Source organism: Silurus meridionalis, chromosome 27, assembly GCF_014805685.1.
Source record: "Silurus meridionalis isolate SWU-2019-XX chromosome 27, ASM1480568v1, whole genome shotgun sequence".
In the NCBI taxonomy this organism is placed as follows: domain Eukaryota; kingdom Metazoa; phylum Chordata; class Actinopteri; order Siluriformes; family Siluridae; genus Silurus; species Silurus meridionalis.
This window is the reverse complement of record NC_060910.1, coordinates 8,847,435-8,872,412: the sequence shown is the minus strand read 5'-3', so window position 1 is coordinate 8,872,412 and position 24,978 is coordinate 8,847,435. Positions and strand designations below refer to the sequence as shown.

Genomic DNA, 24,978 nt, shown 5'->3' with positions numbered 1-24,978 from the left:
AACAATTTTCCACTCTTGGTCATTCTTCAACTACTTGTTTGAAATTAGAAGTGCTGGAAAAGACAAAAAGGTAAAAATCTGATAATGATAACCTGGTGAAGTCAGTAGTTTCTTGCTTGCAAGTGATAGTTTTAAATGTTCATAATTGTTTCAGTGACATGAAAAACACATGACAGATTAAGCGATGATTGTGCAAAGTACATTTCAGCCAAAATTCATAATCACTGGAACACTGTTACTGTCCTGTTCCTTTATTTAATACTGATTCAGAGGCATGGTATCCCGGGCAACAGACAGCCTTCTGAATGTTAAACCACTGCATGCTGAATAAATAACTGGTCAGCAATACTAACCAAACGTGTCACCCACTTGGTCAGGTTTAAAATTTGTAGCTGAACCAGGAAAAACAATGAACATTTGAAAAGTGGGAGGAAAAAAAACTTCAAAACTGAAAGACTGATACATTCATAGTGTGCACGCTCTCCAAAATGCAAAATGGAGAAGAAGAGAAGATAAGACTGACGATTACAACTCATAAAAGAGTTAAAATGGTAGTAATAATTATAGACAATTACAAATCAGACTGATATGTGTATACTGTATCTGTTCTGCTTGTCTGAGCTTTAGTGCAATCCCTGTGTTTTTACTGACCAAAATGAATAAAATCTTCAGAATTCAAACTTCCTGTACTGCTGCACACGAGGCACACAAAACATATTAAACGCTCTTTGTAACAAGCTGTGATTTTTCTTCCCTATTGCTTGTACACTCTAGAGTACATTTCAGTGTGAATACTTGTGTTTCACAGCAGGTCACATGGCTTCGATGTCTGAGAATGGACACAAGCAGTTACACTCACAACAGATTAGAGCTTACACGCATCCTTGGCACCTTAATATAAAGCTAAACGGAAATCAATCCAAATACTAGAGCCGTGACGGCAAATCAATAGGCATGACATGGCAGCATGTGCGGTGCACTTGCAGGCTCTGTTTGATCACGCTGGACCCTAGATTCAAAGCAAAACGTTTGACCAGTTTAACTAAAAGGAGAGACAGGAGCAAAGCGGAGGCCAGTGCTTTAGATCGTTTCCAAAGATCGCTCCTTTCTTGTTCAAAATGCCCTTTTTAGATTTACGCCTGCAAGCGGCAGGGGTCAGCTGCAGCCTGCAGGCATTGATGTCTTTATTCTAACACTTGTCTGTTCTCACACACACACATACGCACATGCACACACACACATACTGTTAAATTAGCTCAGTCTTTGTACAGTTACACAAACTCAAACAGGAAGGCCTATCAAGCACCTGCCTGGCAATAAAGATAAAAACAACCATCACATTTAATTAATAACCCCCCCCCCCAGGTGCAATCCACAGCCCCAGTGTTATTCTACGCCATACTGCAACAACACCTGTTAGTTATTAAGAGTTGTATAACACTGGGGTGTCCACCTTCCCTACAGCAGAGCCAGATTTCAGAGGTGAAAGTGAAAAATGACTTAAAATCACATTTAAAAATCACGCTTGTTTTTGCATATCATCTATCATCCATTTCAAACTCTAAAAAATACAGTATCTCAATAAGCAATGCAAAAAATTCTCAGTGTGTTTAAAACAAACAAACAAAAAAAGGCCCATTAAAAAAAAAAATCCACCTGCAAATTAATGGGTGTCCTGCATTATTAATTCAACATACACACCCCCTGTCCCGGAGACAATCCTCCTACTATTCCCAACATTATGAATATCAAATCATGAATTGTTATTACTATTATTGTTCGCTATGGTTGACTGACTGTGATGCTGAAAACCTGTTTGTCTACATAACGGAAGCCCGTAAAAGAGATATGGTTGTGGAAAAAAATGTATTAAGTTTCCAGGCCTTTGGCTATACAGTCCTTTCTGCTAGCCCTGGCCCTCAGGTTGCCTGTCGCTATGCAGCCATTAGGTATTGGTGGTAAAACAGACCAAAGAGTGACGTGGAGAACAAACAGGCAGCAATCCACCAGGTGAGGAAAGAGAGGAGGCCTCGAAAAAGCAGAGGCGTGAAAACAGTCCTCAGTCCTCCCAAAGCCACAGAGAGTTGTGCCACTGTTCGTGGTGCATGAGCTTCTGCTTCTCCTGCTGTGCCCAGGTTACAATCCTCATTCTCTTCAGCATAAATGCCCCAGGAATGTCCACCTGTCATAAACCAAGAAACAGATTCAGGAACAAAAAAAAAAGTGAATATAAAAGCTAATAGCTTAGGGCTAAGCAATGATTGTAGCTTTACAATGCAGTCAAGTCCAGAATTATTAGCACATTTCTAAGGCAACCAGGATTTAAGGTCATGACTTGTGAAGGTAAACAACCCATTGTTAAAACGCTTATCTTTTTCTTTTCTCCTCCATTGTGATAGAGGACAAAGAAATTCTACATGTGTGTAGCCTCATATTAATTCCCCAGAAAAAAATAACAAAATGGACAAAAAAAAATATATGTTTATATACAGTCATGTGAAAAAGAAAAAACACGCTCTTTGAATTCTATGGTTTTATGTATCAGGACAATACAAATGATCTGATCCTTAGCAGGTCTTAGAATTAGTTAAAGACAACCTTAGATGAACAACAGAACATATTAAACATATGGTTATTAAAAAAAATAAAGCTACAATGGAGAAAACATGTGGAAACACCGTATGACTCAATAGCTTGTAGAACCATCTTTAGCAGCAATAACCTGAAGTAATCATGTTCTATATGATTGTATCAGTCTCTCACCTCATTGTGGGGAATATTGGCTCACGCTTATTTACAATCTTGCATTAGTTTGTTGAGATTTGCGTATTGTTCCAGAAGTCTTGTGGTTTGTTCGGATGCAACTTTGCAAACATAAGCATTGCTACCATGTTCTTTTTAGAGAGAAGATGCTTTCTCCTGTCAACCAATCAAACCATACTTTTCCCATCTTTTTCTAATTGTACTGTCATTAAGTTTCACATTAAATATGCAGAGTCTGAGATATAACTCGTTTGGTTTTTTTTGCCATTTCCTTGAGCATTGCACAGTCTGTCCTTGAGGTGAATTTGGTGGGATGTCTTCCTAGTCCCCTACTAGGAAGACTGGCAACTGTCCTGAATGTTTTCCACTTATGAATAATCTTTCTCACTATAAAATGATTGGCTTTAAATTGTTTAAAATGGTCTTATAACCTTTTTTAGATTGATGGGCAGCAACAATTACTTCTCTAAGATCTTTCCTTCTTGGCGTTGTGTTAACACACACCTGAATGCTCCAAAACTTTTATAGAGGTGGTCATACTTGCTGATGATCAATTAATCAAGAGCATTTAATAAGCACCACCTGGCTGCTACTAAGCCTCTTAAATCCTATAGAAGAGGTAAAGGTATATTTAGGATCCATCAGGGGTGACAATCATGAGCTCTGGCTCAGTCAATCAGGTATATAAAAAGTTAAGCCTTTACACATGATTTTTGCCATTTCTGCTTTCTTTTTGTAAAAACATTTATTGACACCATGTGTTGTTTTTCCTCTGAGATTGTATTGACCTAAATTTAAGACCTGCTAAGGACCAGATGATCATTATTATTTCCTGCTACATAAATCCATTGAATTCAAAGTGGGTGTACTTTCATTTTTACATGACTGTATACCTAATATTCTAATATTTCTCAGTATCAGAATATAACAAATTTAAATGGAGTGCAATTGGGTTAAAAAGGTAAAGGTATAAATATTGTTATGAAAGCTGCTTAAAAGTATTTTGTGCATGAGCTATCATCTATTTATAATATAATAATATACTATCATATTCACTTTACTCCTTCGGGTAAATTGATAATGAGATTATTCTATTGCAAAAATTATTGTAAGAAAAAGTGTTTATCACGCCACCAGCACATCAAACGCACAAAAATGGAATTTCATCTGCCAGTCGAATAAAACTTGAAATGCCATTTTAATTACGCATGTGTAAATTTGCTAAATCATAATAAGGGCAAGTATAAAAAGCTATAGGCGAGACCTAGTCATGCTTGCCGTGCAAATTTAGTTTACACAATTTATATTTTACCATTTTTCTTTAATAGCACCATACATTCTAAACGTGATTATACAGTATATTTGCTGTGACCTGAAGTGGGTCTGTGAAGTGGGTCCTTCATATAAAAGTACAAGCAAAACTTGATACCCTCCGAGCATAGATAGAGGATAAAGATTATGTTCACACTGCCCAATCCTAATTTGACCACTAGCAGTAAAGCTGTGTGTCGTATCTGCTCACCTAATGTCTTTAGCAGCAAAGTTGTATGCAGCAGCATCACCAGCGGTGCCACATACTGAAGAGCTATCACACATAGATAGTAAAAGACACGAGCAACCTGGCAGAAAAAAAAAGAACATATTTGCAGTTAAAAAGAGCTCCTTTCGGACAAATCCACTTCTAAAAAACAAGCTACTTCAGGGAAAGAAGGGCTCATCAAACAGACTCAGAGAAACTGTTCCCTGGGAGTTCAGCTAGGGGGAAGGACTGAAAACGTATAAATTCTCAGGAAGGCTGTAAGACCAGACGCCACCATGCCGCCACATCCATTTATGAGTCTCGCACATCAAACAGGCTCTTTCCCTTGGCTCGAGCTCTGGACTGCTGGAGGTTTTGATCTTAACCGAAGCCGCACTAAACCCAAATAGCAGGTCTATTTCAGAGGGTCTGAATATGACTCATTCATTTTCATTGCAATACATTTTCATCACTGAAGGACGTCGCAATGCTAATGCGGCGATCTGTAGGGGATCGAGGAGTTGGGCATCTGGACACAGTCATACACCTGATCTGGTGATGATTCATTTGTATCTTGTCAGTCAACAAGGCACAGAAGAATGATTTATCCACTCAGATAGTGTTATAAAGGTATGATGAATTTCTATTGGAACAGGACACTAGAACAGTGTTAACTCGGGCAACTCGACAATTTTTGACAATTTTATACAATTTAATATATTCTCTATAGAATAAAACAAAACAATACACACCATTTTCTGCAGCTCGACTGTGCTGATGCGCCCAGCTTCCTTCTTCATCTGCTCAACACCCTTCTGGGCAAGGTTGAGGTAGGCCTGTAGGTGGTGGCGCATCATAGCCAGCCTCAGTGCACACAGAAGTAAAATGGTCCACAGGCGCAGCGCGTCATATGTTTTCTCTGACATCCTACCAAAAGCAAGAACGTTAAGCAAAAGAGTGATATTAGGGGTGTTTCTTAATATATCAATACAATAGCACAGCAATAACCACTCATGCCTGTGACAATGAAAACTGATCTAGAGCACTTTTTGTTATTAAGTTTCACATTTACCTTTATGATGCATAAGAAAATGCACTTCACTTTTTCAAATAATAAATGCTTGTTTAGTTGTCAAATAAGGACGCTTTTTTAGGCCTTTTAACATTTACACAAAAAAAGGAATGTGGTCTTTATGTATGAACATAAAACACGCCTGTGTGCATCCCAACGTCACTTGTATGCTACACAAAGTATTCAGGATTGATCCAATGACTAACAGAAAGAACATTTAGAGAGAACACATGGCAACATTTCTCCATAAGAACTCATGAGTAGATTTAAAAATAAGCTTTTTCTAATATTTAATATTTTTTGCTAAATATCTGTCTAAAAGTAGTCTGTATAATAAGCATAAATGTTGACCCTAAATTATAGCCAAAATCAATACTAATACAGACCCTCTAAGACCCTCCAACAGTGGTCAAAGCCTTCTCTGCTGGCCTTAACACTATCAGAAGCACTGACCTACATTTACAACCTAAATTCTAATATTTGTTAGATAAAATTTTATTAATTTATTCCCCACAGTTATTCTCTTCATTCTGTAGCGGTTCTCTTGGCTGCACTGCTTCCAGAACGTGTAACAAGTTTTTTTTTTAGTTTTTTTTTTTTATTGTCTAATCAGATTTCAGCCTCTATGTGCTGCCATGTCAATCTAATCTGCCCAGGGCCTTTAAAGTCTGTACTGCTGGCTTTTTTTACCATAGTCTCCTTAAGAAATAGCTCTGTTTCTTTAACCAATCAGATTTCATATTCGCCTCACAGGGCAGCTAGCTAGCCCAGAATAGCGTCAGCATTTTTCCACCCTCTGATTGGTTGGTCAGAGGGAAACTGTTACAGCCAAGTTCGACTGGCAAAACACGTACTGCGTGCTGCACACATGAATACATTTGAGTTAGACCTTTTTATGCCTACGGAGGAAGAGAAATTAATTTGGTCTTGGACATATTTAAAAATACATTTTAAAGAGAAACGCTAGACATCGTAAGGAGGTCGGTCAACCGCGAAGCTAGCTAGCGTGTCTCAGCCTGAGAAAGGGTTTGTTCACCACTTCCAGACCAGTGAATACGAGCGGTACCACTGGATTACAGCCTCTGAGGAGCGGTGGAAATTATGAGTCTTCATCTCTGGTGAGTAGGTTGTATTTTATTTACATTTTTAGGTTTTTGTCATGTTATTAGACAAATATTAATTCTGAACTGCTCCAGATGATGTAGGTGCACAGTTGTGGTTGTAGTGTAGAGGTTTGGAGTCTTAACTGGGTTTCTTGCTTTAGTAAAATGATATTCACCTCAATATGTAAAATGCCTCTCTCTCTGTAATGCCACGTGTTGTTATATTGCGTGTTTACATAGTATTGATGGTTTCTATAATTGTGACAGTGATAGTGGTGGTAATAAAAGGTGGATTAAGTCGGAGAAAAGTCCCCACTGAAGGCCCAGGTACCAAATGCACGGCCCGCCACTGCCCTACAAACTGGAAGTGATAGTCTGTCTAAGCCTCTTTTATCCCAGTCAGGTTGGCTAATAAACTGCTTTCGATAAGGGCTGTCAATCAATTAAAATATTTAACTTAATCGCACATTTATCTGTTGTTAAATGTAACTTACAAATACAAATATAAATGCTTTCTGCAAATGTATGTTAATTATTAGTGAAACCATACTGAACACAGAGCATGAACATAAAATATTCTAGTAAATGTTTTAAAGTAACTATGGTGCTTTTAATTATCTAAATCATCAGAAACCAAAAGGAACTGTTGCTATGTTTTCACACGGACGATTTTAATTGCCAGATCCTCGGATTTTGCGCGGATTTTGGTGCTTGATTTGAGACTTTACGAATCAGTAAAACAAATGTTTATTGATTACAAATTACTTTTCAGTGGATTTCTTTTATATCTAAGTAAAGAAAGGATGTTGTGAATAAATTTGTGATGAAGGTTTGAATTTTGACTTTTATATTTATTTTTGTATAAAAATTGGCAAACAGAACTATATACACACACACACACGCACACGCACGCGCACGCACGCGCACACACACACCCTCTCCCGTATCACTCACACATGCACACGCCTTGATCAAATCATAAAAAGACAATGTTTAACATGTATAAAAAATAAAACACTTACAAAGGCACACTTTCTTTACCCAGAGTAGGATTCATTATATAATCCTTGGTTATGGGCTTCACCCACAACAGTACCATTATAAGTGGGGCCAAGAAGTTGATATGCAGCAACGTCCTGTAAGACAAGAAAGAATTGTTTAAAACAAACACATTAATAAATCTTTGTTCAAGACCATGGACATAAATACAGTAAAGTAAAAGACAGGAAGTAGCCCAATCTTTGGCTTTTGCCAAAAGTAGTGATTTTTTTTAAAAGATCAGGGGGCAGGTTTGGGTGTGATCCAAGCCACAGGCAGGGGAATCCAAGTACTGGAGTGAAATAGAGCTGGTCACACTGAAGTGGATTAGCTAGAGGTGGTGTACATCTCCAGACCCACCCCATTACACTTGGCTTTGGTCCCTAAAATAGTCTAATATGGAGTCCATCTGTAATAATATTTATCTGCTGACTATATAAAGCAATGTCATGCTCTGGTTGTGCATGTTGAATGATGTGCAAATGCTAATATGATTACAGTGAACAGGTGGTTCCTCTGGCTATAATGTGACCAGTTGTATAAGGATCCAACAGAGGTGAAAATCATGAGCTCAGTTAACCACATAAATAAACGGTTAAACAATTTATCAGAAATAAATGCAGATGTAGTGGCTCAGTGCTTAAGGATATGTGTTGGTACCCAGAAGTTCAAAACAAAGATTTCTATGCTGTAATTTTTTCATCAACCTTAATATGCCATTACCATCTCCCTCTAACATTTGAAAAAGCTCAAGATTGCATTATATAGAGCATTTGGGATATTAGGTTTGGTAGGATGGAGCGCACTCACTGTGTAACTTTGCTGATGTTTAGGGTGAGGGCATCGAGATGCATCTGGGCCAATCGCAGCCCAGGGAAGGTGAGAAACGCTCCAATCAGAGAGCAGAGTAAAGCCAGAATCAGCTTAAAGGTTAGTTTTGATATGGGGCCCCTAGAAGAAAGGCAGAAACTGTTCAAAGTCTGTTCACAGCAGGGTTACACATATGCATATACACAAACAGTGTAATCCCAACACACACAGAGACATTCCCCATTATGATGATTACTCACTGGGACTGAAGGCCTTGAGTCTCCAGAAACTGAACAGCACTTTCAGAAAAATTAGCAAAACCTGCAAACAAGAAAAAGACAGGAAAATTAGTTTTACAGAAAAAAGAAACACAATTTATTTGAACACCTGATTTTCTTTTAATATAATGTGTTTTCCCTGTATTTTCTGTATTCATTATATTATGACAAGCTGTTGATATCTTAAAGAACAGTGCATTTATTTTAATTATAATTTTAAGCACTAACGCACAAAATGTGTGGGCCGTAACTTAATCTACCTAATTTCTGAATCTTAAACTAAACATCTACAGTCTGCAACAATATGATGTTCAGAAAAAAAATTATCTGCAAATTCTTTAAGCAATGCTTTGGGCTATTCTTGAGAGTCTATGGCCTGTTCCATTCTTTATGTGCCTCAAGGCATAAAGATAAAAATCCCCTCTTTGTAATAGATATATTTCTGATAAACTGACATATAAACTGATGAGAAACTTTAACTGTTATATGCTTCTTAAGAAAATCCAAGACAAAAGAAACCTAAGACGAAACTCAAACCAGAAGACCTTACTTTATTGGTGCAACTACACATTATGGGGAACTGTTTTTCACGACACGTTTACACACTTTAACTACGCATCAGTTATCTAGTGCAAATTGTAAATGGTTACATCGATTAAAGTCTAAATATTGCTTTCCCATCACATAAACACACCCATGTAAGTAGAAGGAGTTTCTCTGGAGCTTATTAAATGGTGACTTGATTGGGCAGGAGCAGTATATTACTAGAACTCAAATAAATTTGTTTCTGAAATAAAACTATTTGTTCCTGCACGTGTCTGTGTTTCTCTAACAGAATTATCGAAACCATTAACATTGCTTTGCTAGCAGCATGTGACAAAAGATACAGGTCTCTTGTTTTAAATGCTTTTTTCGTGTGTGATTTATTGAGATCACAATCATGACACTATTAACACAAAAAAACAGAAAGATATAAACACCGTAATCATATTGTACCCGATTCAAGTCCAAACTCCAAGTAGTTCTCAGTGACGACGAGGATGGCCATTGCTTTGACAAAGAAGAAGAACCCAAAGGTAATGCAGAGAGATCTCTCACCACCTTCCTCAAGCTTAAAGTAGTGAGCCGTGAGGGAGAAGAGGATCTTACTGAAGGAATCGAGAGTTAAGGAAATTCTGCAAGATACATAACTGGTACGATGCGTCTAAAAAAATCTAGCAATTAGGTTTTGGTTCTGATAGGTGTCTGGGTTCTAAACCTTGACTAGTGTTTATTTTTACATTTAGTCTATTTGTGTCTCACTGAGCAATATCCCAGTAGCTTTTGTTCATTTATTAATATGAGCTCAGAGGGGATCTGGAACTTCCTGAGAAAAACAAGAGCTTTTGATTGGGTTCAGTTGCATGACTTTTAGGGAACAAATCTAGTTTCCAGTTTTATATGCTCGAGATGTGGTATTTCTAATCAAGTCCTCGAAATCATTACTATGAGGTGCTTAGCGTATGGGACACTGTGACAAACAGTCAATTGTAGGAAAGAAGCCATAGAAAATTAAAGGAAAATTTCAGGGAGAGCTAAGACAAGACAAGATGAGAATAGGGCAAAAGTTGAGATTAATTCAACATGAAAGGTAAACATATTAAAAACCTGAAGAATAAAAATTTTTTTGTAGAAAGGTGTTATAATGAGCCTTCTTACAAAGCCTGCATGCATATACCTAGAGTTGATTACCCTGGTCCAGGTCAATTATGTGGGTGCACAGTACAAAATCACAGACAACTGTAGAAGACCATCTAAGGAAATGTCTCAGTGCCCATCACATTGACAAAGCCATTTCTCTGCCACACACTCTTCAGAGCCAGCCCAGTAAAATGGCTCCTTCCTGACATCGTCCATCCATTTGCACTCACACAGGCCTATCATCATCCTCATCATCTTTATCATGCCATCAACCAGCCTCCCTCTTTCCTATTGCTCCAACCGTTTCTTCCCCCCAAGCAAATCAGTCTGGTTTGGTCATGAAAATTGGGTGTCCAATCTTCAGTAGCAGGTTGTGAGTGGGTGATGGGCAATGCATATAGCTTGGAGATTGATCCTTGTGGACTGTTCTGGGGTTAATGTGCGTGATTTAGCAGCTAGGGAAAAGGAAAGTAGCAGGTAAAGAGCAACAGGTGCTGACTTGTAAAGGTAGGAATTTTATCTAACTGCATTTTCTCTACTAAAGCAATGCTTTTGACCAAACAGAAAGCTGTTTAGAACGCTTACCATAAGACTTCACATATTAGAACCTTATTGCAGGGAATAGTCACCCCAAATACCAGTTCCAGCACCTAAATATTTCTAGCTGCGGTTGTTTACAGAAGCTATAATTGACATTACCAGTAGCCAGGTTGTTTCCTGCTGCTCCGACAATGTGTAATGCAGCATTTCCTGCTGTTTCCAGAGACCCCAGTAATGCGTTCAGTAAGTAAAATGTATAGTAGATAGACAGAATAGATGGATATATTTTACACTGGCAGACATATATACCTGTGCCACCATGGTCTCCATTCTCTTATAAAAATGTCCTATTTCCTGTACAATTTCCTCATTCTATCACTCCATCATAGGTTAACCACGGGTTGTCTCTTCTGTCTGTAAAACTTCATCCTAGAAATGTCTTTGTGTCCAATAAACTATAAGCTGCACTTTGGGGGTTACTAGTGGATTGCATCATTCTGTTACATCCTGACATCATGCTGACTTGTCTTTATGAAGTTTAACATTCTCCAGTCTTTAAATTCATCAGTCACTTCATGATGGCCTATTTTATCCTAGTAGACATATTATTTATTCTAGATAAGAGGTAATTTCCAGATTAATATACATAAAAAAATTCAATCAAAGGGGAAAAACATGGACGAGTGAGTGAATGAGTGAGTGAGTAAGTAAGTAAGTAAGAAAGAAAGAAAAAAAGAAGAGTCAAAAATGTGCAACCCCTTTATATAGTAGTATAATGCATTACAAAATAAATCGTTTACCTAATATGGATGTACAACATTAAAAAAACTATAAATGCATAAAAAATTTCTTAAATATAAGAGGAACTTCAGAATGGTTTGGGGTTATCACACCAAACCATCAATAGTTACCCATTGGGTTGGATTATATTTGGACTAAACATGAAACAATAAAACAAATCTAATGTTAATTAACTCATTAGTTTAATACTTAATAACAAATGTAAACAATATTCCTGCACTTAATGTAAGCTGGTATAAGAATAACTCGTACATCAGTTAGGAAATCTGACTGATCAGGAAATGTCGGCTTATGTCATTTAAATCCTGCAATATCCTGCACTTGATTCTTAGACTCATTCATACACTTTTGAGTTTAATATGCTGAATTGCAAAGCCAAAACAAGAAATTCACTGGCCAAAAATAAACCCACTATATGAATAAAAAACCCAAGCTAGTGTGTTCTGTAAAATAACATGCGCACAAACACACTCGCACACCCACACACAAACAGAAAGCATGACAGCTCTTAAGCATTTTGCAGAACATCAAACTCTGCAGCGCCTCCTGCATCATTATCTGTTCTGATGCAACTTTCAGTACATTCAAGCTGCATTGCTCAGGTCATTAAGCCTTAACCTTGGGTGAGTGGTGTTATGAAGGATACATGACAAAAGCCAGTACTAACAAACTCCACACCACACTGATGTTCATCTCTCCATTAGGCTCAGCCACACAGAAGTACAGTTCAGTGATGAGGTACACTGCTGTCGCTGCCACTGTGAAGTCCACCAGCCACTGAAACTCTGGGAAGTAGTGCAAAGCTAGCAGAAAAGAAGAGTAATGAGTTCTTCGATGCAGAGAGCAGCATGGAATATATGAGGCTGCTAGGTTTCTAATGATATGGAGCAGATGGAAGTGCATATACCGAGTGTGTCCACTTCCGCAATACATTTCGTTTCCAGCTGGAGGTCGATGTCTTTGGGAACTGTCAGTGGCTTATTTTCTATGTGCCCGTTGTATTTCCTAAAAAGACACACAATCCATACATGCATGTGCAAGTTCAAGTTATACACATGTAAAACCACAATTATATGAAGTGCAGCCAAATTTGGCCTTTTTACTTCACGTCAATGTGCTTCAAGCTAGTATTTGTACCTAACTAAGCAGACTAGATGTGCAAAATAGAAATTAAATCAAATTATACACTCAAGTGTTACAAACTTGAGAGTTGCGTATAAGGAGAAGTCCTGTCTTCCTCTCTGAAAACTGAACAACCTAATATTTGCTTATGGGGAAAATAAAAACTAAGCAAATATGAAATACTAGGATTTACTTTTAGCCTTAAATGATATACAGATCTGCAAAGCATAGCTTAAACTTGGCTCAGTTTCCCTTGGAAACACCACCGCCATCAGTGTTTACACCTTTTACTACGGATTAGAATCCTGCTTGCTCTCATAAAAAAAGGCTAAATATACACAATGCTGAAATCAAACACATTCCTCCCTCAGCACTTAGGCAGTTGGCATGAGAATGTTGAATGTTGAGGTCTGCTGGGAACAGCAGGATACTGGAAAGCAAAAAGGGGGAGCGAACATGGGCCTCCAGATAGACAGGGGCTAGTGTTTGAGCCCTTTGCCCCATAGCCGTGGGCCAGCTGTCCTAAAAAGCAGTGATCCTCTCGTCTGGAGCTCTGTTGTTTACCCAGGGCCATGAACACCACGGTGGCCAGCACAAAAGCCCTGTGGGAATCCTGATCTTCTTTCGTTTTGATCTCAGAGCTACCTGCCTCGGCTCGGGAGGCCTCCAAAGAGCATGGCTCCAGAGAGAAGCACTTTACCAGAAGGTAAGCGGAACGAGGACGATGGTCATTGGCTCTTCAGTTCTATTTATAAGAGTTTTGGGTGCTGGACTTTGTCTTTGGACTTAGTGGATGAGAGAACAAAGTACCGAATGAGAATTAATCTACAAACTAGTGCTCATTAAGTGCAAAAGAAAACCCCACTACAATATGGTTTATTGTACATTATAAAGAAACAAAATTCAGTTGTACTATGCACCTGTCCTTTTTGTTCTTTGCTCCTTTCTGGTGCTTTCCAGCGAGGCTCCTCAACTCATCTTCTGTTGGATGCTGGTACCAACGCAGACTGTAACAAGCAAGCCATATAAACATAAACAGGGCAGAATTTGAAGATTAAAAAGAGAAAATTCAACTCTGTTTGGAAACCATCTGAGTCCTGAGAGGGCTGTGCCGCTTTTAGTTGTTTTCCATGTTTATTTATTCATTAATGAAAAACTCAATTATGGAACTCTCTCGGGCAAAAAAAATCCTGTGTTTGAACTAGCAAAAGAAAAAAAGAAAAAATCAAAAACTTTCACAGCCCAAACAAGTACTGTTGAATTATTGAACACATTCTGAGGAGCTGTTTACTCCAAACACATGGAGCTAATTAGGAGGAACCAGACGGGGGGGCTCATCGTGGTCCTCTCGGCTTATTTCACTTTCTGATGCTGCCCTTTGGTCCTACTGATGAGCCGTAATGATGCGGATTTGGCAGGCCCATTAGACTAACAATAAAATTAGTGCTTGAGCAAAGTAGATCATGTTGTACTTGTTGAACCTGCCTTTGGAATGAAGTGCCAAGATACAATGCTAGAGCACTCGAAGGGTCAATCAACACAAATAGGTCTCAATGCATTTGCTCGTTACCTGCCACTGCAAAGCAGCCATCTTGCGAAGGAGTAGTGAGGTATAATTTTCTGAATCACGCAAGCCATTACCATGGTAACCACCAGTTGCACGCTGATCACACCCTAGGAGTAGAAGAGTAGAAGACACACAATTAGAGAGGGAAATAAAAAGGTACAAATAATGGTTTTTGAGTGAAAAGCACAAGTTAAATATACATTATGTGCATACTACGCGTCTGAATTATTAAACACAAAAACAGCAGACGTAAATGACCAAAAAAAGAAAAAGAAAAAAAAAAAAAAAAAAAAAAAAAAAGACCATTCGTCTGTGTTCTTTATTTAGAATATGAAAATCCTGCCTATTTTATGCACCTCGGAAGCCCAGACAGAGTCAAGAGGGAGGCAATTTCATTTGTCCAAACAGACTGGATATTGCAAACATGCTTGAATATATCACTCAGGTATCAAAACTCATAACTGCCCTTTTAACCCTGCATCAAAATACTATAACTGGAGAGGAAGTACTGCAGCAATCACTGACCGATTCCACAACAGTGAAGCACACTCTGAGATCAGTGCTACATACTGAGACACGGCTCTGCATTCGAATGACCACCAAACTGTAAATTCTTGTGTTTGACCACTTGATACCAAGTCAAAGCATAGTTCATCAGACCACCACTTATGCACAAATGTCAGTTTAGACAAATGAGATGTCTGCACTTTTATCAGTTTGCCCACTGATAAAATGATCTAATCAGCCAATTATTTGGCAGCATAACTATGTAAAGTTAAGTAGATAAAACAAAGGATTAATGTTAGTTTTTACATTAAAGATCAGAATAGTTCAAAAATAGGATCTTGGTAACTTTTTTACCAAGATTGATTGTGGCATGGTTGCTGGTGCCAGACAGGCTAGATTAAATATTTCTGAAACTGCTAATCTGTGATTTTCACACACAGCATGCTAGGTCTGGGTGATATGGACAAAAACTTATATCACAATATGGATAATTTCATCCATACATTTTTCTTTTCCAAAAGTAACCTGAAGTGAAATGCACTTTTTTCCTTTCTCTTTTTATTTCAAAGTCACAAAACTATCACTCATAGGAAAAAATAATTAAATAACAAAATAGGAACTAAAGAGGAACATTATTATTATTATTGTTATTATTATTAATGCATGATAAAAAAAAATACATTAGGTATAAGTATAATTTAAAATTATTAAAACTGTCTATTCAACTTTTGGGTAAAAAGTTTTTTTGGGTGTTGGGCGTTTTTTTATTTTTTTATTTGGGCTGATAGTATGAGTCTATACTTCTGTCTATATGTTAAGTGTTTGTTACAGTACAACTATAGTACCTCCTTGTTCCAGAGTGTAAATCAGCAGCCAAAGGTTAGCTTTTTCTTACATTGGTAATATATACAGTTAGAGGTGTTGCTATCGATTACTTTAGTAATTAAGTATTCTACTGATACTGTTCTTTATTAAAGAGCAATACTAAATATACAAGAGAAAAAAAGATTTTTTTTTTTTTAATTAACAAGTATTTTGTTTCCTTTTTAGAAAAAAAGAAATTTTTAAGAAAAAAGAATAAAATAAAAGAATTTTTATTGCTGAAATTGCATACAAGAATATCTGTGAAAACTAAAACTAATTTCAGATTACTCTTTATATTTAAAAAAAAAAAAAAAAAAAAAAAGATAAGGTTAAACACACTGTATGGTGTTTTCTTTATATTTTAGTGTAAAAAAGTTCCCAAACTTTGGAAACTTTCTTTGGCCTGAACCCTATGGAAACCCGTTTCCACCACATAAAAAAAGTTTGCCCAATTCCGACTTTTTTTCTTATAAATCCGACTTTTATTTTTTGCAATTATGGCAATTTCATGTAAAAGTCTGACATTTCTGATGCATGCATGTTGTCGGCCTGAAGTTTAAAGCTGTTGGTGTATGAAGGAGGCCTCCTCTGCTTCATCTGTCTTTTCCGTCTTCTCCAGAGCTGATTGTTAGTACTCTCCAGGGATCGGAGGCTTAGTTTGATACCATGCGATTATATTGATTGTAGCCTATTTCATTTGCAACATGTAAAGCTTTCTGGTACTACAGAGGAGGTGATGCTGCCCGAATACTTGGAATTAAAAAAAAAATGTAAAAAAATCGGAATGAGGCAAACGTTTTATTTATTGTGGCACAAACGGGCTTCCATATGAATCTCCTCCTCGACGCTTACTGTTTTCTCCCTGTTTCTCTATTTTTAATTCTGCTTCTGTGTTTCCTGTCCAAAGGGCTCCAGAGTTTAGCGGGTGAAGCGACAGTAACAATGGTCCACAGGAAACGCAGTGCTCCGTGTGTAGTTAAATGGATTAAACGAAGCATGAATTTTTGCAATCGGATTTCTCGAGAAATCGTTACAGCCCTATAATTATGATATTGATACAAGAAAATGCAAAAAATATTTTACGTTTCACGTGGCAAGCAAATGTAGTACCATATGCTCCACCCTCTGTTAGCGAATTGCCGCTCGTCCACGCGCCAGCTACCACATACATGTACTGTATCGATTATACAGTACTGTAAATTGCTATGTTTTGTTAAATTATTGCTGTTATTTGTTAAATTATTAACAAAATACATTACACTACCCCATACTAATCACCATTCTTCAAGACTCCAGGATAGGCTAGGCTAGGCCATGTCTCGACCTTTTCGATATTTTCAAGTTGTGATGGGGTCATCGAGACGCATCTCCATCGTAAGTTGGAGACTACCTGTATTAATAAAAATAAAAAAATATTTACAGGGATCAGGAGTCATACAGCGGAAACGAGATGTTATTGAGAAAGGTCAGAGGAGAATACAAAGGTATGTAAACAACCATGGTAGGCAAAATAGCATCTAGGAACACCACAACCAAACAGCAGACCACATCAAGAATAGAAATCTGAGTAGAGGTCCTTCAAAGCAGGACATGTAAATTCATGTTATGTTTCCATGAATAATTTCATCACTGCATAAACGAGCAGGTGTACAGGCATTCCTTTCATAATGTCTTATGAGTGTGTGTCAGTGATTTTTGACAAAAAGGAAATTAAAAGCACTTGTCTCTGTCCATCATTTATCTTCATCTGTAGACATGCTCAAGGCCCTAACCTGAATTTCCTGGGAATTAAATATTTACTTCCTTATAAAAAGACCCGCGTGTCCCGTAAAGCTCTCGGGTGATTAATTTAATGTAAACTGCCATTGTAATATACAATTTGCTGATGATTGTTATACCACATTGTATTTTTTATCCATTTATAGTTATAATAAATGTTGTAAAATTCCTGCAAAACAAGTTGGTTCCTCATCGTTTACATTCTATCAGCTATAAACTGGCCGAGCTCTTTCGTTTGTAGTAAACATCACTCATACGTGTTATGCCATTAGTTGTTACTACAGAAAAAAATAATATACTCTTCAGAGTCAAGCTCTTATGGAATATAAAACAACAACTTCTGACAGATTTGCGAGAATACAGTAGCCAGGGAAAACAAAAAATACTGAGACCAAATTTGTAGGTCACATAAATGGCTTGCTTCCATCGTGTGCAGCCATCATTCAGTCCAATTGTCCAACTCAAACAACCTGACACACGCAGTGCTCTCCTGGTTTTCCGTTTTCAAACACAAGTACCCATTCTATGATCTACCACAGCAATAACTAGTAAACACTAGAATTTAATGGACACCTCCAAGAAAGCAATACACTCCGTTCTGCTGAGGCTTCTGCTAGCAGGGCATTACAAGTCACTTAGGTGTCCATTAGGAGGACAATCACAGAACCTTAAGAGGTCACAAAGTCAACGCCGTATTACTGGTGTTCAACCGACAGCTCGGAAATTTGTTACACTTGAAATCAAACCACTTTCCTCATAACACCATGTACTCCTGGTTTAACAGTGTTACATCAAAATTCCAGGACAGTGAGAGTGGAATTAACTTCAGACAGGATATCTTCACCACCATTGCTGTTGTCAGCAAACAAATTGCTCTCTGATCTACAGAATTTTGATCTGCCCCAATAATCTGGTTTACATATTCTCACTATGCAAAGCACATCTGATGAGTTCGGTGTTGTAAGACACAGAGGTAACAGTATTACCCACCAAAAACAGTGACCCAGGAAGGAATATTAGATCATAAAACAAGGTGGGAAAAAAAATTGTGAAAAGGTAAGTGCTTTGAGCACCTTTTTCTCATATATTTAACTTATAGGGCATAAGATCATGGCTCGTTTTTAGTAATGGTTGATAGAAATTCAATGAAAAATACTACAGGTTAAATATGCTTCTGGTTGTCATTGCCTAAATGTAATTTAAAACAAAAACCCTAACTAATAAAAAGAAGATTAGGACCCAAAATGTACTAACAGACATTTACACATGATATAAAAAAAACAAAAAACAAAAGAGAAACAACTTTGTTTATGCATACCCATCATCTTGGATCTCATACTGACAAAAATAAGTGAAGCTTGGTCCAGAAAAATATACAATTTGCATTTACAGCATTTACATTTTCCAAAGCGAATTACAAGTATCTCATTTAAACATCTGTGCAGTTGAGGGTTAACAGCCTTGTTCAAGGGCATCGTATTGGCAGCTTGATGGTGCTGAGATTTGAACTCGTGACCACGGTTCGATATCTTACAAACTGAGCTATACCACTATTCTTAATAACAAAAACGAATGCTAAGGCTGTTTATTTGTACGAGTATTTGTATGCATTGCATGCAAGGATGCATTAATCAGAATACTCATATTGAGTTCCATCCCCAATATTGACATGATCATTTCCACATATTTGTCTTAGGAAGGGTTCTTCAAAATGATACATAGCAATGCATGCATGTCACTAGCATATAACACTAGCCACACATCCGAGAAGCCATAGGCAACAGCTCAAGTTAATTTAAAACAGTCAACATGTGACCAGTATTTTAAAATGTGAGGAGAAAATTTCTGCCGGTGTGAACATTCATATTTTGTGCACAAACGATATTTTGTGCAAGAAGCGCATGTAGTAAAATGTTTACATCAATCCAGACTGGCATTAGAAATTTCATCAATGACATTAAATTGATAATTCAATCAATATTAATTAAAGAAATATACACAAAAACTAATCTAAAACAAACGTTTGAGGTTATTTTCTGATCCTGTCTCTTCTCGACTTGACATTTAATGCCCACTCAAGTGTCCACATGAAGCTTCCTGGCACCAAATCTGTACCCAGTCAAGGAAATGCAGCGGACAAATGTGACCAGTAGGTGTGACATGGAAAATATAGGTCACCCAAACACACTGGGAGGCGACTGGGAGGTATATCAGGACAAGGGCCACAGGGGAAAATTAAAGCAGCAGGAGTTGACTATCTGCCTCAGTAGCACTGACCCAAAACACAGAGGGGCCAAATAAGTTCTGAGATGGGCTAGTAGAGATAACCAGCACATTCAATAACTCAATCTCCAGGTCCTCCAAAAAAAAAAAATGTTTAAGCTGGATGGAGGACATCAGTGTTAACAGGTAGCTAGAGCCAGGTATAAAAGCTTACATGTCATTTACCAAAGTATAGTTCAGCATTTAATCCAATCGAGTATTAAATAGACTAGAAGATTTACGTTTAAAAAGCTGACAAACCTGTACAGCTCACATAACATTACAGACATTCTGTGCATACTACATAGGTGTCTGGGTGCTGCTTTAATTGTATGGTTTTTCACATCAACACTGCTCTCAATAAAGGCTTACAAAGGAACCATCACAGAAAAGTATATGGTTTCCACTACAATTAGCATCTGTTTACCATTAAAACTAAATAAAAACAATCACGGAAATTCTAAATAATATTATTTTTAAAAATAATTAAAATAATGTTGAATTATTATTTACAATAATTAAAATTGTAATTTCTTAAAATGTATTAAAATAATCAACTGGTATTAGTTATAATGGTATACTTCTAATGGTTTTTAACTGTATTCATCAACAGCGCTGTCAAAATGTCAGAAACACCATGTTCCTTTTGTTTATATGCAACAAACCAGGTAATTTGACCAAACACATACATACAAACCCACACACCCAATATATTATATATATATATATATATATATATATACACACACACACACACACACACACACACACACACACACACACACACACACACATACATACATACATATATATATATATATATATATATATATATATATATATATATATATATATATATATATATATATATATATATATATATATATATATATATATATTCGTATATATAATGTGCAGATGTTTCACCAAACATTCAGCTGAAATGCTCTCATTTGTAAAAAGTGTTCTTCTCTGGTTGGATATTTCTATCTGATCTTGCAATCCATTCCATCTCAGTGCAGTTCAACAGGATATAGGTGTGATTACTGGGAAGGCCATTCCATGACAGATAGCATCTAGCCCAGTCTTGTTTTATGGTAAATTTGGTTACAATTAGCCACAGTCCAGACAGAATTGCATGTTGTTGAAGTATGGAATTGCAGCCATGTTGGTTCAGTATTCCTTTCACCTGAAATATATCTTCAACCTTCCATGCTCCAGAACAACCCCAAACCATTAACCACAAACCTCCGTGTTTGACTGTGGGTGTGAGACAGTCTGCTAACATCTCTTCTGTCCTGTGTCTTACAGAAGTTCATTTTTTAGAGACAAGAATGTCAAATTTGGAACACAAATCTGTCCAATTCTTTTCCATTTACATAATTTGCTGCATATAAAAAAATGTGTCTTAAAAACCATAAAAGTCTGTTTTTAAACTTTTGCTCAATGCTGAAAAAATATTTTACAAAGTTTTAAGGCAACATAGTAAACAAAGACATTAGGTGGGATTAATCTCATGAAATTGGTCAAAAATCTACACTTGGCACATTGTGGAGTGAAGTGACTAATCCTGAACAGTATTTGCAGTTTAGGCACAAGCTCAGAGCTGGAGAAATCCTTGCTCAGAAACTGCTGCCCAGAAAGCCTGTGCGTCGTTTACTCAGCAACGTGTTTTCTCAAACAACACTTCATTGTGATGGGGAAGGAGTACAAAATTACTGTTAGACAGCAGATCAGTAAAGACGGGATTATTAACAAACTCAATTCTCTATTATGCATTGAGTTGATCAGCTAATCATCAGGTCTTTTAGAAGATGAGCAGAGCATGCTAGGTGCTAACTGAGCTCGTTAGTTGGCTATACTGTGGCCCACCGTTCTTACGTCCCTCATGCATACTCATGTATATGCAACAAAAGCACCAATAAATGTGTGTGTAATAAACATCAAGTTCTGTCCAAAAAATAAACAGTAAGCAGGTCTATATGCTAAATGTATGATTAGTCCAACCAAAAATCTACTCATGCAGCACCTGGGACAGGAGGTCTGGTGATTACCATATGAAATAGAGAAAAAAAATGGTTTTGTAGTCCAAGTTACTCTGATATAGCAAACCGTCTGACAGGCCACACAACTCCTGGGTTACAGTGTTAGTCCTATAGATGCAAATAAAGTGCTTACACAAATAGTAAAGGTTTTATAAGTAGCAGTGTCAAAGCTGAGTTTCTAATGAGCAGCTTTCAAGTCCAAGTCAAGACTAATTTATGTAAATGAATATTTCATAATAGTTTGTTTGACTATATTATTAATTATTTAAAAAAATACAAAATTGGGTGAAATGTATCCTTACGGCTCCAAGGTCCCTGATTCAAACCTGATCTTGGGGTGAATATTCTCATATCTGAATGGATTTCTTCAGAGTTCTCTGGAGCAACACATGCAGGTGGATTTGGTGCATAACATTAGTTGTGAATGAATGTGTGTGCGTGTGTGCGTGTGTGTGTGTGTGTGTGTGTGTGTGTGTGTGTGTGTGTGTGTGTGTGTGTGTGTGCGATGTCATGAGATAAACAGGAATCCCAACCCAGCAGTATTCCTGTCTCACCCACAGTGTTCCCAGGATAGGCTTCAGAACTACTATCATCCTGACTAAGATATGGCAAGTTCTGAAGAACAAATGAACAAATAATTATTAATCTGGTTTAGTAACAGACTCAGAATTACACTCAAATTCTTGAGTTTTGGTTGAAATTAGTTTCATTAACAAAAAAGGTGATTTTAAACTCAACATTGTTGTCTGTGTAAACATCTCCGGCATACAGGATATTGCCATTTGAAAACGGTTTTCCTACTTCTTTTGTTTACTCCATTATAGTTACATAGTGAAATGGGAAATAAACCCAATCTGCGCCAACATTAATTAGGAACAATTATACAAGCGTATAAGAAATATAAACTAATGTGCATGTCTTGCAGTGTGTATTATTTACAATACTCATACAAGTCATGCACAGTTCATACAACTGGCTATAAATCAAGCAACACAATTTTTTTGAACAAATTTAATAGTCTAAATCTATTATGCCCTTTTCTTCGCCAGTTTTTTCTTCCTCCTGGCAGATATTTTAGCTCAAACCTTGGTTGCAGCTGCCAGCTGGTTACAGTGATGAGGCAAATGTGAAGGCTTAAAAATTCCATCCAGGAAAAAACAACAAAAAATTGTTGTGGGACCAAAAAAATAGGCTAAGTGTGTTAAAAACACTCCACATACATAAATGTATGAGTTCACAGCATTTTGCATGGAAATATTGATTAGTGTTCTATTAAAAGTCACCAACCTTGTTACTTATACAGAAAGAAGTTTGATACTGTTGTCTATTTTAACTAATATTAATAATCAATTCAAAGCTACATTTTTGCAGGAAAATTGATACACTAATAACATCCCTGTTGTCCTAAAACAAAACCATACAGCAAGTACAGAAATATCACTTTCAAGTTTATTATTGGGTGCCAATACTTTCGCACTTGTCTGCATGCCAGTCTGCTGGGGTTTTTTTTTTTTTACATGTCTGGTGTGAATTTTTTATTCACCACACTATTTGCACTTAATAGAATGCAACATACGTGGAACTGGGCTTTAAAAGAATTATATACAGTTCATCCCATTGTGAAATATGGAAGCATCGATTCAAAGTGTTACACTTTCTGTGTGATACAATATCTGAGTTTAAATTGCGCTTTAAAGTCTGCTTTAATTTTCAGATAAAACATCTGTAATGTAGCTGATAAAAGGGCAAACAAGAAGAAATTAAAAACAAATGACTGAACAACACAACTAATAAGGTCTGCCTGTAGTGGCCAATTAATAACAAAAGTAAAAAATTCAATAACAAAGTTAAAAACCAAGCAAAAGAAACAAAATATAAGTTCAGGTTCCAGAGTTGTGGTGTCGATTTGGAGTTCCATGAAATCCAAAGTCAAAGCACAATATTATATATGTTCTTCTGCAACCTGTGTAATGCACGCATTGATTTTCCAACTATAAACTAATCCACCAATATCTTCAGATACTTAGGTTCTTTTTGAATTAAATGATTAACAGGAGCAAAACCCATCCATCATTATCTTTTAAAAATAACTAATTTACTCATGGTCCAGTTCTTAACCTGTTCATGACCATATAACACAAATACACAAATACCACCTCAAACCCTAACCTTCCGGCAAATCTATTACTTTTGGCAAACAACCCCTTCAGAAATTAAGAGCAAATCACAAAAAAAAAAATCATAAATAGATACTAAAGTGTAAAAAATAAACGTATAATTGGCTACTAAACACTTTTACGACGCTCAACCGGATCATTTGATTCAATAGGTGCAAAGTGAGCACGTGTGGATTGAGTCAGAGCACAATGCTGTTTGATGGAAAGTCACCTCTAATCTAACGCATGTTTGTTGACTTTTCTACAGAGGACAAACACAGAGATGTGGTGGTGGTGGTGGTGGTGTGTAAAGGGCATGCCGAGGTCAAATGCACCTCTGATGAGGAAGTACATAGAGAGCACCACCACACACACATCTCACTACTGGCATGATCCATGTCAAACCCAACTCCTGTGACAATCAGCAATGCAATAATGTCCTATGATCATTCAATAAAATCATATCATGACACACACACACACACACACACACACACACACACACACACACAAACATCTCAACACTGGTGTCAAAAAGTAAAGACTCGCTGGATAAGACAAGATCAAGGTACCTTCTGAGCTATAGATCTCTAATACTAGGTGTAATGATGAGTGAAGATATTCAGTGGGACATTTATAACTGTACTGATGCAGATTATAATTAAAACCGTTATAAATATAGATGCTCAGTGGTGTTTTAAGAGGACAACGTGGCCACATGCTGCACCGCAAATACCCCCTATTTATAATCTAGTGTACTATGCAGTGTGTACAGGATATGAATGAATTCAGTACAGTAGATTGATATTATAGGGAGTAAGGAGCCATTTGGGATTCAGCCTCAGGATGCTAGCATTAGCCCAGTAGTACCCAGTGTTACTCACCATGTCGATGCTGCTGTGCAGGAACAGGCTCCTCGCCGGCTGTCACACTATTCTCCCCGAGTCGGAAATCAAGCGGCTCCGATGTCATAGGACTGTTTGTGTTGCTGTTATTTCAGAGTAACGTGTCAAGCAGAAACGACTCGCATCCCTGCGGCCAATTGATTCCCTTCTCGGCTCCGGAGTGTTTT

General features: G+C 37.2%; 1 protein-coding gene across 1 annotated transcript; it reads right to left on the bottom strand.

Moving 5' to 3' along the window:
* Positions 1-230: 230 nt before the first annotated feature.
* Positions 231-24,978, bottom strand: tmem161b (transmembrane protein 161B). The gene is made up of 12 exons (XM_046842027.1): positions 24,791-24,978; positions 14,297-14,400; positions 13,647-13,733; positions 12,512-12,609; positions 12,251-12,407; positions 9,580-9,731; positions 8,566-8,626; positions 8,306-8,446; positions 7,480-7,593; positions 5,035-5,209; positions 4,286-4,382; positions 231-2,182 (listed from the first exon to the last, which is right to left on the bottom strand). Exons 1-12 carry the CDS (start codon positions 24,791-24,793, stop codon positions 1,935-1,937), a joined length of 1,437 nt encoding a protein of 478 aa, XP_046697983.1. The 5' UTR covers positions 24,794-24,978; the 3' UTR covers positions 231-1,934.

Bases quoted from the DNA above. Each gene is read 5' to 3' on its own strand.
- tmem161b (XM_046842027.1), bottom strand. The intron at 7,594-8,305 runs GTGAGTGCGCTC...CTTGTCTTACAG, and splicing joins AACATCAGCAAAGTTACACA to GACGTTGCTGCATATCAACT. The intron at 5,210-7,479 runs GTAAGTGTTTTA...TGCTTTTGGTAG, and splicing joins GGTAAAGAAAGTGTGCCTTT to GATGTCAGAGAAAACATATG.